General features: G+C 44.5%; 1 protein-coding gene across 7 annotated transcripts in view; it reads left to right on the forward strand.

Annotated features, from left to right (window-relative positions):
- Positions 1-15,879, forward strand: part of LOC137437993 (histone deacetylase 4) — a 269,336-nt gene that overhangs the window by 233,482 nt on the left and 19,975 nt on the right. For 6 of the 7 annotated variants that reach the window (XM_068132830.2, XM_068132831.2, XM_068132833.2 and 3 more), the window contains 2 exons: positions 6,484-6,590; positions 10,802-10,927. In XM_068132830.2, coding sequence (XP_067988931.2) covers positions 6,484-6,590; positions 10,802-10,927 — 233 coding nt within the window. The remainder of the gene's footprint in view (positions 1-6,483; positions 6,591-10,801; positions 10,928-15,879) is intronic. The other variant, XM_068132828.2, reaches the window with a different exon arrangement.

Consider the following 15,879-nt stretch of genomic DNA (forward strand, 5'->3'; position numbering starts at 1 on the left):
GCGGGGGTTGGCCTTTTTCGGGGACCGTGGTTGTTGTTGTTTTTCGGTCCCCTTTTTGAAGCAATGTTTTACGGCCGGATGCCCTTCCTGCCACCAACCCTTTTTGTCGCCTTTTACGACAAACAGGGAATTACCAGTGAACTGGTACTCAATTAGCCGACCTCGGAAGGATGACAGGCTGAGTCAACCCCCCCTGGCGTTAATTCAGCGATCGACCGGGATTCGAACCCAGGATCCTAGGATCCTAAGCCGGCACCCTAGCCGCTAGCCCAACACCAGGGTTCTACCAACCAAGGAGAAGGAAGGATAATAAAATAAAATAGACAGAGGGACGGACCAGAAGGACACAGTGAAAATCGCTAGCTTATTCTATGCAGTCTTAATTTATTCCCAGGGACAAAACAAACAGAACAAACTCACGTACATGAATGGGGAACTTGCAGGCAGGAATGACAGGAGGTGGGTGGCTGGAGCTTGATCCCGCACGGGACGTCGGGCTGGACCTCGACGGCCGCCGATGCCACCGATCCTTTCGTGTGCGCGGGGTAACGGGCCGGAGCTGCTTGGTGGAGCCAAGCCAACGCTGCTGGTGGGGGGTCTGGCGTGCCGGGTTCTCTCTCCCTCTCTCACTAACTCCAGGACTCTTTCTCTCTTGCTTAGTCCAACCACTCTTCACCACCGACAACTCAACGCAACCACTGACCACTCAACGCAACCACTGACCACCACTGACGACCAACCCCAGCTCTGACCAAAACCACACAACTCAGCTCTGACCAAAACCACACAACTCCGCTCTTCGCAACTTCTTGCGCGCGCGCCTTTATAGCGCCTCCGGCGATTAAGCCGCCGGCTTTTAGGACACGCCCATCGGTGTGCTCACCTCGGCCCTGGTTGGTCGCGCGACCCTCTGGCTCCGCCCTTGATGACGACGGGCGGGCACGCCTTTCTTCCCCGACCCAAGCACATGTTCAATGGTGGTTTTGGGGCGAAAACAACCCACAGCTGTAACAAACTGGCTTGGCCATGACGAAAGGGGAAATGGAGGTTTTGGGAATGGGAATGAAGGGAATCTATCTATTTTCTCTTGGTGCAATGGAGTGTCATTTTAATGGAAGACAAGGCCTTACCCTGATACACATAATAAGGAAATAAACTACTGAACAGGGATATTATAGTGTCCTTCAATGTATGCTTTATGGAATTAACTACCGGAACGCCCTTTGACCTTTATACACACTGGAGCAAGGAGGGCTCAGACTAAACAATAATTCATAACAATTTACAATACAATACAACACAATCAAAAAAAAACTCAATCCTCATTTCCGCAACTATATATATATATATATATATATATATATATATATATATATATATATATATATATATATATATATATATATATATATATATATATATATATATATATATATATATATATATATACATACATACATACATACATACATACATACATACATACATACATACATACATACTTGCATTTAATATGGAATTTATTTTTTTTCTTGACGGGTTTACTTTCTGAACTCGGTATATCAATCTGGTGAGTTTCTTTTACGCTTCGGTGATTTTGTTAAAAGAACCATGTCACTGATTGTCTGTCGCAGCAAGAAGTCAATAACAGGATTATATCACAGGTGGCGTGACAAAATGTACGGACAGGTACATTTGACGATTGGCTTCACAATCGGGTATATAAGGGTTGTTGCGTTCTGTATTAGTCGAAAACAACTGCTGCACGTCTACAAAAGTTATTGCCGTTTCCCCTGGAGATGGTCCATCAACTCGACAATGCTGTTTGTCATTTAGTGGTGGCTTTACGAAATTCCAGCATGAAACAGCGTGCTATTCCTCAGCAGTATGGCATCACTCAAGGTCAGGTGTCAAAGATCCTGAAACGAAATGCTCAGAGGGGTGTCCCTCCTCCAATACCGAGGTCAGGACGTCCCCGCAGAACCACAAGGAGGGATGATCGCCAGCTGCACCGGTTAGTCCGCAATGGCCGTACCAAGTCAGCTAATCGGCTTAGGGCTGAGTGGCAGCAACTGACAAATGTGCCTGTATCCAGAAGGCTAGTCAACCAACGACTGGTTCAAGCAGGCTATCGTTCCAGGCGTCCCCTGAGAAAGCCACGTCTGACCAGACAACAACGCCAGCGCCTGTTGCAGTGGGCCAGAGAGCACCGTCAATGGCAGCCAGGACACTGGAATCACATGATCTTCAGTGACGAGTCTAGATTTCTGGTCTATCGTCAAGATGGCCGCGTCCGAGTGCGCAGACAAGTGCATGAAGCCTACAACGAATATTGTGCCAAGAGTCCAAGTTGGAGGTGGTGGGGTGACCGTTTGGGCTGCTTTTCATGCAGGGGGAAAAACTGACCTGGTTGTTCTGAATGGAAACCTGAACCAGTTCAAGCACAGGGCCATTCTGGGAGAAACATTGCTTCCATTTGTTCGTGCAGCCTTTCGAGGAAACTTTGTCTTCCAAGATGACAATGCACGGCCTCATCGTGCTCGCATGATCCAACACTTTCTTGCTGACCGTGGTGTAGAGCATATGGAGTGGCCTGCCATGTCCCTGGATATGAATCCGATAGAGAACTTGTGGGCAGAATTAACGCGTCAAATCGACAACTTGGACCAGCAGCCTGCCTCTGTGCGTGAATTGCAGCAGACTATTGTCACTGCATGGCAAGTGATTCCTGTCCAAACCTTGGCAAATCTCGTGAACAGCATGCCTCAACGTGTACGTGCTCTCCTGAATGCTCGTGGGGGTTACACAAAGTACTGAACTGTAATTTTACTGTCCGTAATCCCAGTCGTAATTTAACTTTTGTTTTTGTTAAAAAAAATTTTGGCTAATGTGCAAAATAAAAAGATACTTCTGGAAAACGCACAGAAGTTTAACACGGTACTGTCTGTGAATTGAGTTCGATATCAGTTTCCATCACTTTCAAGGATCAATTTATTTGCTTCGAAATGTCAAATGTGGTTTTTGTTTCTTTTAAAGGTCACATTAACAAAATCTCGAATAATTTCAACATAATTCCAATGAACTTTTGGTTCTAAGTCATCTTGAAAAGTAAGTTCACCCCCACAAAAAAAATATTCCATATTAAATGCCAAGTCTGTATATATATATTTCTGTCAGTTGATTGTTTGACATTTGTATTGCAGTGTACAAGAAGGTATAAATGAATGACGTGTTTATCTCACCATTTATTCGGGGGCAGGGGTGGAGCAGGGGTGGAGGATACATATGTGGGGCTACAGGTGTGGAGAATTCCGCATCGGGAAAATATTTTTGTTTTTTTTCTATCAAAGTTCTATCAATCTGAGCTTATGACTCAACATGTGGGATGGATCCACAAGGAATATCGACTCAGGAGGAGGCAATTCGGCCCATTCGGGGGAAAATTATTACAGAAGTGTACCAAGCTGTTTTACTTGCAATTTTCAAAGTGCCCTCCCTCGTGATCGATGCACAATTGCAGCCGAGCAGGCACAGATTGGCACACACGCTTGCAGAGTTTGATATCAATTTCCTCAAACTTTGCAGTGATTTGAGCCTTCAATTCCTGAATGGTACGAGGCTTTTCACGATAAACAAGGTCTTTCATGAGCCCCCAAAGAAAGAAATCTGGAGGTGTAAGGTCTGGGGAGCGTGCCGGCCACTCGATCGGACCGCGGCAGCCGATCCACTTTCCGGGAAAGTTTTCATCAAGCCACTGACGAACATGACGTCCATAATGAGGTGGAGCTCCATCTTGCTGGAAATAACAGTCCTGATCTTGTACCCTGGGCCAAAAGAAGGTTTGCAGCATATCCAGGTAAATTTCTGCAGTGACAGATCCCTCAAAGAAAAAGGGTCCAATTATCCCTAATGGAGATATGGCTGCCCAAACTGTCACGCCAGGTAAATTTACCTTCTTCTCAACTGTCACTCTTGGGTTCTCCGCAAGCCAAGTAGACACAATTGTGTCTGTTAATTGTGCCGTTAAGCTTGTGTCCTCTTCGTCAAGTTTAGCTCAGATCTTCGCAAAATTGAAGACGGCGGTCGTCATCTCCATCATGAAGGGCATGCAGTAAGCGTGGAATGTAAGGTTTCCATTTTTTCTGGTGAAGGATACGGATAACACTTGATTGGCTCACTTCCAACTCTGCAGATAAACGGCGAGTTGACTTTTGCGGACTTTGTTCCAGTCTCCTGATGGCTTCTTCAGCCTTAGCTACATTCGTTGCCGTTTTCGGACGACCGGACTTCTTTGCAGTGGCTACCGACCCTGTTGCTTCTAATTTCTCGACAATCAATCGTATGTTTCTTCCCTGGGGTGGGTTAATATCGAATTCCTGTGCCAAACGGCATGCCGCCATCGTTGGTTGTTCATTACATTTGTAGTAATGGTTCACGGCCGCAATGCGTCGATTCATTGAAAGGTAATTCATGGTTCAATTTGGTGCAAATTCAGTAACTTTCCAAACTCTCAGCAATAACCTGCAAAACAAAAACAAAAATAAATAAACTAAGAAAATTAATAATCTACAAGACAATTATTAACAACATGACATCCCAGAAAGAATCTGGTAGCGGAAAAAACAGAAATCGGGCGCGGGCGCTACTTTTGATTCACCCTGTATATCATCATGCAAAGATGAACTGATTCGATTTTGGCATCAAAGGTCAATGGTCACAGAAGTAATGTCAGGTAAAAATGTGATACTTGAGAAAACTTTAAGGAATTTACATCAAATGTGGTACAAGTATGCATAATGATGCAATAATGTGGGCGGGGCATATCGGGCGAGGCCTCGAAGAATGCCGTTCTAGTTTAAATGGTTCTTCATCTGGTCCATAATTAATGTCTCCAACACCTTCCCCACAACTGAAGTCAAACTAACAGGTCTATAGTTACCAATTATTCTCTGGATCCTTTATTAAATTTGGCCATTTTGTGCTTTAATGTTACCTGACTGTGTGCTTTAATGTTACCTGACTGTGTGCTTTAATGTTACCTGACTGTGTGCTTTAATGTTACCTGACTGTGTGCTTTAAGGATTAACGTTACCTGACCATGTACTTCAAGGTTAACTGATGTATGTTCTAAAGTTACCTGACTGTGTGCTTTAAGGTTACCTGACCATGTGCTTTGAAGTTACCTGACCATGTGCTTTAAGGTTATCTGGCTGTGCTTAAGGTTACTTGGCTGTGCTTTAAGGTTACCTGATTGTGTACTTTGAGGTTATCTGACTGTGTGCTTTAAAGTTACCTGACTGTGTACTTTAAGGTTACCTGATTGTGTGCTTTGAGGTTATCTGACTGTGTGCTTTGAGGTTACCTGACTGTGTACTGTAAGGTTACCCGACGGTGTACTTTATGGTTACCTGACTGTGTACTTTATGGTTACCTGACTGTGTACTTTATGGTTACCTGACTGTGTACTTTATGGTTACCTGACTGTGCTTTGAGGTTATCTGACTGTGTGCTTTGAGGTTATCTGACGGTGTGCTTTGAGGTTATCTGACTGTGTGCTTTGAGGTTACCTGGCTGTGCTTTAAGGTTACCTGATTGTATGCTTTGAGGTTATCTGACTGTGTGCTTTAAGGTTACCTAATTGTGTGCTTTGAGGTTACCTGACTGTGCTTTAATGTTACCTGATGGGGTGCTTCAAGGTTACCTGACTGTGTGCTTTGAGGTTATCTGACTGTGTGCTTTGAGGTTATCTGACTGTGTGCTTTGAGGTTATCTGACTGTGTGCTTTAAGGTTACCTGACTGTGTGCTTTAAGGTTACCTGACGGTGTGCTTTAAGGTTACCTGACTGTGTGCTTTGAGGTTATCTGACTGTCTGCTTTTGAGGTTATCTGATTATGTGCTTTGAGGTTACCTGACTGTGTGCTTTGAGGTTACCTGACGGTGTGGTTTAAGGTTACCTGACTGTGTGCTTTGACGTTACCTGACTGTGTGCTTTGAGGTTACCTGACTGTGTGCTTTGAGGTTATCTGACTGTGTGCTTTGAGGTTACCTGACTGTGTGCTTTGAGGTTACCTGACTGTGTGCTTTGAGGATATCTGACTGTGTGCTTTGAGGTTATCTGACCGTGTGCTTTGAGGTTATCTGACCGTGTGCTTTGAGGTAACCCGACCATGTGCTTTAAGGTTACCTGACCATGTGCTTTGAATTTACCTGACCATGTGCTTTAAGGTTACCTGACTGTGTGCTTGGAGGTTACCTGACTGTCTGCTTTAAGGATTAAGGTTACCTGACCACATGCTTTGAATTTACCTGACCATGTGCTTTGAGGTTACCTGACTGTGCTGTAAGGTTACCTGACTGAGTTTTGATGTTACCTGACTGCGCTTTAAGATTACTTCATGACATGTTAAAGTTAGGTTCATTTGTACGATGTAACATTCAGTAGATAATCTCCCCTCGTCCCCACCCTTCCCCGAATGGTGCAGGTGTGACAGTATGCAGCAGCGCGCCAGGTTCAGGCCCAAGCTCACCCAGTAATACTTCGGGCAGCCTTCCTGTGGAGAATGGCACCGTACACGGAATACACCCGAAGGTTAGCCATCTACTCTGCTTAAAGCTGCACGCAGCGTCTGGAGCATTTGTGATTTTAACATTTTGATTGCATTTATAAAGGGTTATACAGGTACTGCCATGATGGCCTATAATTACTGCTATGAAGTTTCAGTCTAACACGTGGCAGCCCTCGTGGGCTGATGCTCACCCCTCAATCCAGTCTTTAGAATGAAGTTGGGGCTAATCTGGCAACAATTTTCCTAATGTGCACTTCGCAATTGAAAATCTGCTCCAACAAGATCCGACGATGTTGATTCGTGGCCGATAGGCACCTAGTGCGAGTAGGTGGTATCGGAATTCTGCTTTTTCTTCCTCTCCCCCTCTATCTAGGGACCTGCAAAATTGCTCCCCAACATCCTCCTATTTTTCAATCTATATTTATTTACCTGTATTTGAGCCTGGTGTTGGCTTAGCGGTTAGGGTGCTGGCTTGGGATCCTCGGATCCTGGGTTCGAATCCCGGTCGATCGCTGAATTAACGCCAGGGGGGGTTGACTCAGCCTGTCATCCTTCCGAGGTCGGCAAATTTGAGTACCAGCTTGCTGGGATGAATGATCTCGATGTGTACCCCGATTTAGAATAGGTACACCGTATCCCTGCACATCGTAAGAGCGTGACCAAGGGTTGGCGTCAGGAAGGGCATCCGGCCATAAAAACATTGCCTCAAACGGGGAACCATGATTGTCATGGGGCCCGCAAGGCTAACCCCCGCTCTAGCGGGGAAAAATGGCCTTTAAACGATCATTCATTCATTTATTTACCTGTATTTGTCTGACATTTTGGTGCTGAGGTAGCACATTTACCATTGGGGGTGTGTGGGAGACCCCAACTCCTATTACTGCTGCGAAGGCAGGTGGAAAGTACCCCATGTATTTCCTTGGCCTCGGAAGCTGCTTTTTAGCATTTCCTCACATTTTAGAAAGGGTTTGGGTTAATCCAACATTTATTTATTGCTGGAGTATTATGTAGTGGAGGTTTACACCTCGTTACGTTGGCCGTCTTGCTTGAGAAGCATCTGCTTCTTTCCCTGATAAAGGCAACACTTGTGAACAAAATGTAGCGAAGCTGTCATGCTTTTCTTATCGGCGAGATGGGACGGAATCTGTTTACCTTTAATCTTGCCATTTATTATTTTGATGAAGTGCCTGTAATTGGGTGATTGCGTGCACGGACATGAGCATGCATTCTTTAAATTGAAACCAAGATCGAGCTTCATCATCTCTGTGCTGGAAGCTTTTCTTTGGACCTCAGTTGTGGCTTTGAGCCAGAGACTACTTTGCATCTTTTTGTAAGAAAAGTTCTGTAAGAGAATATGGAGCATAAACTTAAAACCAGTGGAAATTTCCATCATTACCTCCACCACCTAAGGTAGATGGAGGTTATGTTTTCACCCCTGTCTGTTTGTTGGTCCGTTTGTGAACAAGATATCTCAAAAAGTTGTGCACGGATTCGGCCGAAATTTGGCGAAGATGTAGCGTATGTGACGAGGAAGAATTGATTCAGTTTTGGTGAAGATCCGAATCCGGAACAAAATCAGATAATTACCCTGCGCTCACGAAGCGAAAAGTGGGGTTAAGCATTCAGGTACGTACGTACGTATGTGTGCTGTGTTTAAACCACCTTTAGATGGTTTAAACACAGCACACATACGTACGTACGTACCTGAATGCTTAACCCCACTTTTCGCTTCGTGAGCGCAGGGTAATTATCTGATTTTGTTCCGGATTCGGATCTTCACCAAAACTGAATCAATTCTTCCTCGTCACATACGCTACATCTTCGCCAAATTATCTTATTGCGGGGGGGCCGCCAAATTTGTGTTTGCAATTTAAAAATTCATTTATCGGCAACCGTTGGTCCGATTGACATGAAATTTCCACCAAAGGAGGGCCTCCTCCTGTAGAATATTTTAATGATTATTATGACGTCATAGGTCACGTGGTACAGGCGCCATCTTGGAAAAACTTCGCACCTATATATCTCTGAAACCACTCCATGGAAAACATTGAGACCCGGCTCATTGTCAAGTACTCCCCATGGGGAATAAGATATGTTAATGATGATGTCATCGGTGCCTTTGTTATGACGTCATAATTCGACAAGTGCAACACTTATCCTACCATTATTTAAAAATTTTCAGCATCTGTTGGTCTGATTGACACGAATTTTTTACCAAAGGAGCGCCTCCTCCTTTGGAATATTTTATTGATAATCATGACGTCATAGGTCATGTGCTACAGGTGCCATCTTGGAAAAACAGAAAAATGTTGCACCTCGATATCTCCAAAACCGCTGCCTGGAAAAAATTGAAACATGGCTCATTGTAAAGAACTCCATATGGGGAATAGGTGTTGTTAACGATGACGTCATTGGTGCCATAATTATGACGTCATAATTCGACAGGCACAACGCTTCGTCTGATCAGTTTGAAATGTATTGAGCGTGATCTATGCAACAATGATATTAGAGAATATAAACTTATGATGTCATCGCTCACGTGGTTTGGCAGCCATATTGAATAAAATTTTTAAAATGTTCAAAAACAGAAGAGTTGGCTCACAGCAAGTTGAATGTGCAGGGTAAGTATTCCAAGAATACCATCTAGTTTTTTAAAAAGTGATCCTTCACCATCGAGTGATCGGGCTAAAACCGACATCCAGCAGGATATCTCAAAAAGTTATGGACGGATTTGGACGAAACTTGGTGGAGAGGTTATGTGTGTGTGACAAGACCGAATCGATTCTATTTTGGTGAAGATCTGAATATGGATTCAGATACGATAATTATTTAATTTTTAAGTGATTCTTCACCATTAAGAGATCGGGTGAAAAGCGATAAATAACATGATATTAAAAAAGGTTATGGACGAGTTATGACTAAACTTGGTGGACAAGTTGGTTAGGTGACGAGAACAAGCCGATTAGATTTTGGTTCAGGTCCGAATCCAGATCCGGCTTTTTCAAAAAAATTTTAAATAAAAAATTTTTCAATTTCAAAAATCCAAATTTTTTTTTTTTTTTTTTTTTTTCCCGAATCCAGATCCGGCCTATCAGTGGGATGCAAAACGTAACCTGTTCAGCCTGGCAGAGGTACGCGCTCTACCGATTGCCGTTCTCGTTTGAATTTGTGGAGACTGTGAAGATACCATTAGACATGTATTATATTATTTTAGCCAAGTTGTGTTTCACCTTTAATCTTTGTCCCAATACCTACCCCTGCTCTCTTCTCTCATTGACTCTGTCCGCACCCTTTCCTTTCCACCACTCGTGTGTGGGTGTGGTCTTTGTGTCCTTCCTGTCCCTTTGAACACCTGTCAGTCAGTGGACTGCATGCTACCCTCAGCCACTAGCTCCTCCACTACACGAGTTGTCTGTGTATAAAAATCGAATAATCTTTAGTGGTCCCCACTTAACCATAGCTTGAACGAGCATTGAGCATCGTTAAATGCACCGCCATTGTCACATGGTGTAAGAGTGCGAAGGCATTACATACCGGAACGCGATGACTTGATGGCACAAAATGCTCTCAGCACTTCCCAAATGAGAATCAAACAAACGGGATGACTCCCATGTGCATTTTATTAAACGGAGAACGAAGCGATGGAATTCTGCTTTCGAAGAACCCAAACGCCTTCTTGCAGCGGTGATTGTCTGACTTTACCTGTGGTGTTAAGGTACGTGAGATTTCCCGAAACCGCAGCGTGTGCTTTGGTGCGATTACGAAAACAAAATGCTTGTTCAACAATGGGACTTAAACTCGGAAAGAAGATGGGATTCGGAGATCAATGATTGGCCGAAAAATAAATAAATAAAGGAGTGAGTGGCAGTCGGGTTTCAAGCCCTTTTGTTTCCCACCGAGCAAACGGTGCCAATGAAAATAAAATGTTAATCTGAGCACGTTGTGAATTTTGTGAAGGCGACATCTATGTCATCAAGGTGTCCAAAAGAAGGGAAGCCAAGGCCAGCTGATTGTTATGAGGTCATTTCCTTACTAATGGTTAGTTTGACTAAAATGATGGTTGTGTCACGTTTGAGGCAGCAAATGGTGATGCGTTTACATTGGAGGGCAGGCAATGAGTGCCTGGAAGAACGGACCTCTTATCCTGGGCTGCTGTGGTTTTGTTGCGAGTGTCGGTTTCTTGCTCACAGAGATGACCTTTTGTTGTCTTCCCCGACACCCTCCACTTCAACAGCTCATGCCGTCTCCAGAACGGCGCATTCATCGTGATGGGATGGCGAGCCAGGTCAACTTTTTTCCTTCACCCCTTTTACCAAACATCACTCTGGGTTTGCCGGCTACTGCAGCGGTTGCTCACACGGTCAGTGTGCCCTCGGAATTGGACGGTGAAACCGTCGATAAATTGTGCACTTGCCACTGCTGCTGTTGGTGTTGCGACGCCGTTTGGGAATGATGTTCGGCTCGCCTTCCCACAAACTATTTAGCTCACTATCCCGCCACGTTCTATTTTTCCCTTTCTGCCGGGGTCGCAGTTTAAGATCCTTTTTTTTTTTTTTTTTTTTTTTTTTTGTATACAAGATCGAGGCTCGTGAAAGAGCGAACATTAATCACACAGAAAGACAAACCGACAAATAAAACATATAACATGGGGAGCGGTAGACAAAAGGGAGCGGCCGTCTTGGCCGGCTGCACCTGCATTAATCTATGGCATTTCACTTTTAGCTGGATTTACAGTTGCGCCTTTTGTAAATAATTTGGCCACTGTTCTTAGGGAATCTAGTTCTCTTATTTTTGTCTTCATCGGAACGCCACTGAAGTAATTTATCTTGTGAATGGAATGAAATCGAGTTGGCGCCATGTGTCCCCGTGAGTGGGCGCCATGCTTCCCGGTGTGTGGGCGCCATGCGTCCCCATGAGTTGGTACCCAAGCACACGTGATTAATAGATCACGGCCTCTTGGCACAAAGAGTTGCTTGAAGGTTGTGGTTAAAGCCCCTCCCTGTTATCCTTCCCTGGGGTGGGTTCAAAATCCCATGGCCATTCGGTGCAGGGTGTTCAGAGGTCACACCTCTGTGGAGCTTTAAGATCCTTTGTCATTGCAAGTTTGGTTCAAGCTTCACCTGCACTTTGGTTTTGCAATTTTTGAAGGAATTTGTTGTTATAAAATTGAACGTTGGTAACAAGTACCCATAATCATGTCCTTCCTGCTTCTAATGCAGGTGCCAAGAATCAAGACGGTGCTCAGGCGAAATAACTAAGAGGGTGGAATGGGGAATAATTATAAAATTCCTGGTTCACAAAAACCTCAAGAATGTTCACATTTCATTTCCATTGGCATCAAAGTACGATCCTGATTGCCTGTCCAGGTGATATTCAACCTTCATTATGAATGAGGTCCATGGTCAAGGTCAAAGTCGCACCACCCATATACAGAGTCTCTCAAAAAGGTCGCTACATTTTCAGAAAGAAGTTACTTACATTGCTGAAAAGTACATTAGAATACAGCCTGAAGTCGGGAGTTCTTTCTCACATGAACACATTTTCAATATATGTACGACCTACTGAAGACGAACTGTGAAATTTCGTGCAGCCGCCGACAATGCTTCGACAGTTATGCTCCGCACAACAAAGAACAACAACATGCATTTTAAGGCCATTTTCCCTGCTAGAGTGGGGGTTAGCCTTGCGGGCCCCATGACAATCTTCTCCATTTTGCCCTATTTTCTGCATCTCTCCTTGTTAACCCCCTTGCCCGCATTTCTTCTTCCACCACCTTTAACCAAGTCTTTATCGGTCTTCCCCGTCCTCTACTTCCTTCTACATTCATTTCCATCACTCTTCTCAACCAGTCACTTTCATCCTTCCTCAACACATGACCAAACCATCTCAACCTGTTTCTCTTCACAGCATCAATCACAGGCTCTATTCCCATCATCTTTTGCAATTCATCATTTGTCTTCCTCTCTCTCAACGATACTCCGCACATCCACCGAACCATTTGCATTTCCACCCTTTCCAGCCTTCGTTGTTGCTTTACGTTCATTACCCATGTCTCGCTCCCATAAATCATAACGCTTCTCACACATGCAGCATACACCTTTCCCTTCAGCTTCAACGACACTCCCCTCCTCGTAGGCACGCCACTCAGTTCCCAAAACTTCTTCCATGCACATCTCACTCGAGCAACCGTTGCCGAGTCTGATCCACCTTTTCCATTCAGCATGTCTCCGAGGTAGCAAAATGTTTTCAGACCTTCCAGCTTCACGCCGTCTCCAAGATCCAACTCAACATTTCCTCGACCTGCAGCTCACTCTGTGCACACCTTACACTTGAATTTAGCTGCCACACTGGATAATGACCCTCTCAGACCACTACATTTTTGATGAACCCACTCAGCGCACATTGTACATTGAATGGAGTTCACTCCGACACCCTTCCTGCACACAGCACACGGCCACTTCCCAGTTCTTTCCACCTCACCGCATGCTTTTTACCACTTGCCATCACCTTTGTCTTTCTGATATTCACCTTCAGACCTTTTGTCTCCATACATTCCTTCCACTTGTTCATCTTCTCCTTCAGTCCATCCATACTTTCCACAATCAACACCAGATCATCTGCATACAACAACTCCCACGGTAAACCCTCCTTTACGTTCTGAGCCAGCACCTCCATCACAGCTACAAATAGTAGTGGACTTAGTACCGACCCCTGATGCACTCTCACCTTCACCTTAAACTCACCACTGTTCCTGTCCTTCATCCTTACAGCTGTGCGTGCTCTCTCGTACATTGCCATCACAACTCTGATGAACCATTCCTCCACTCCTAACTTCCTCAATGCCCATGTCACTACTTTGCGTGGAACCCTAACGAATGCTTTCTCCAGATCAACAAACCCAAGAAACAACTTCCTCCTCTTCTCCATGTACTTCTCCTGCAACTGCCTTACAATAAAACGTGCATCTATCATTCCTCTTCCTGGCATAAATCCAAACTGCATTTTGTCAATCTTCACTTTCTTCCTTATCCTCCTCTCCAACACCCTTTCCAATACCATCGTTCCATGCTCCAATAACTTTATCGCTCGATTCGAGCCACAGTCCAGAGGGTCACCTTTCCCCTTGTATAGAGGGACACCTTTCCCCTTGTATAGAGGGACGAGGGTAGTCTGTTCCCAATCCACTGGAATGCGGCCTTCTTTCACCACCAGATTACAGATCTCTGTCATTCTCTTCACACCCCAACTTCCTGCTGCCTTCAACATATCTCCCACAACTCCCATCGGCCCACCCGCTTTTCTACTCTTCATTGCTTTTATCACTTTCTCAACTTCCTTCTCAGTTATATTCTCTGTTGGTGCTAAAACTGGGTTACTCTATAAGTTGCCATCCCATTCATTCTTTGCATTCAACAGCATTTCCATATATCTCTTCCATCTTCCTTTAATTCCATCTGGGTCCACATCAATTTGTCCCACTTCATCCTTCAAGCAACTCACCCCCATCACATCACATCTCTCTTTCGCTATCTGCTTTGCTATCCTGAATACCACTCTCTGACCCTCTTCTGAATCCAAGGGTTCTCCAAACATTTCCCTATATGCCTCCTGCGCCTTTGCTACCTCTTTCTTTGCAGCCTTATACCTTTCATGCTCTGCCTCTTCTGCCCCCATACGCTTTGCCTTCTGCCACTCCTTGAACTTCTTCCTCTTCTCGTCAAGCCTCTTTCCAACTTCGTCATCCCACCACCATGTTTCCGAGTGCCTCGGTGGTCCTTTTGTCAATCCATATACCTCACCAACGACTCCCAACAGACTATCTTTCATTGACTTCCAACCACTTTCAAGCTCAACCACATCATCCTCTACCATACTCGGCCTCTCTTTTAATGCCTCCCTTACTGTCACCTCTTTCAACCTCCACAACTTCATTCTTGGTTGGTACCTCACCCGCCGAGCTCTCCTCGCACCTTTCAACCTTATGTCGCAGACAACCAAGTGGTGCTGTGAAACAGCCTCCTCCCCCGGGATCACCTTTGCGGAGTTATGCTCCGCACAGCATCAGTAATTGCGTTTGTCAGTTCGTCAATAGTGTGGGATTATTTCCATAGCCTCAGTCTTTCAGATATCCCCATAGAAAGTAGTCACATGAGTTGAGATTGAGTAGGGAGGCCAGCTCTACCCTTATCCAAAATGACCGGGATACCGATTCAAAATGACCCGATCTCCAAAACGAGCATTCCAGTAATCCAACACCACATTAGCAGTGTGTGGCCTAGCCCCGTCGTGCTGGAAATTTTTTGTCTGCAGGTATACTCTAGAGTTCTGCAGATTTAAACATTCTAGTGGGCATTTAAACATATTAGTGGTCCCATTGGTCCATTCGATCAAAGTTTAATTCGTCTTCACGGCCTTGTAGCATACCTGCCTGCTTGTAGTGCTTGAGCATTAGCTGGGCCAGGCAGGGGGGGGAGGAGGTTATACGTTCGTCATTATTATTGCTAAATAATTGTACTATTATTGTTGTTAATAATAATATTATTCGTATTAATTAATGTATGCTTTGTTGCAAATGTTATCATGGTTTTTGTTATTTATTCTGGAATTAGAATGCCTTGAGGTGGAAGGACCTATTAAGCTGCTCTATACACCTTAACATGGCGTGCGTTTAAAACATGGGATTTCTTGCGGATTCTTTGTAGTCAATTAGCCTAATCAACTCAGGAGTTCATGACGATTGTTTTCATGTATCACACTGCACATCAGCAAGCTCTCGTCGAACTCCACAAAAATCATGCCTCACACAACTCGTCCATTATTTATACTATAGTAGATCCTGTGGAAGTTCAAGAGTTGGAGGTAACTGTCCAATCGAGAAAAACGGAGCCGACAATACCTGTAGTTGAGAGGGCATACCACACGCTGTAGCGTAAAGGATGTAGAGATGTTTTTCATCTCATGAGGAATTTCAGTAACCCACACGCACATATTTTGTTAATGTAACCGTTCAGATGGAAATGTGCTTCATCTGTGAACCAAATCCGCTCCAGTATGGTCCGATCACCGTCGGCAGAGCGCAAGAACTGACCAAAAAATCAAGCCGGCAATCTTTATTATTCATGCTTAATACTTACTGCATTTGAATCTTGTCAGCAAAAAGTTTAACGTCTTGCCGTACGATTCAATATAGTTGATAATGCAGAGGAAGAGAGTCTGCCATAAACAGTCAATGGATTTGTGAGGGCTGCGAGTAAGTGCTTCCTGAACATGAGCGGCATTTTCTTCCATGTGAACGAATTTCTTTCTGCCGAC

The sequence above is a fragment of the Myxine glutinosa genome, chromosome 12 (genome assembly GCF_964187855.1).
Source record: "Myxine glutinosa chromosome 12, kmMyxGlut1.1, whole genome shotgun sequence".
Taxonomy (NCBI): domain Eukaryota; kingdom Metazoa; phylum Chordata; class Myxini; order Myxiniformes; family Myxinidae; genus Myxine; species Myxine glutinosa.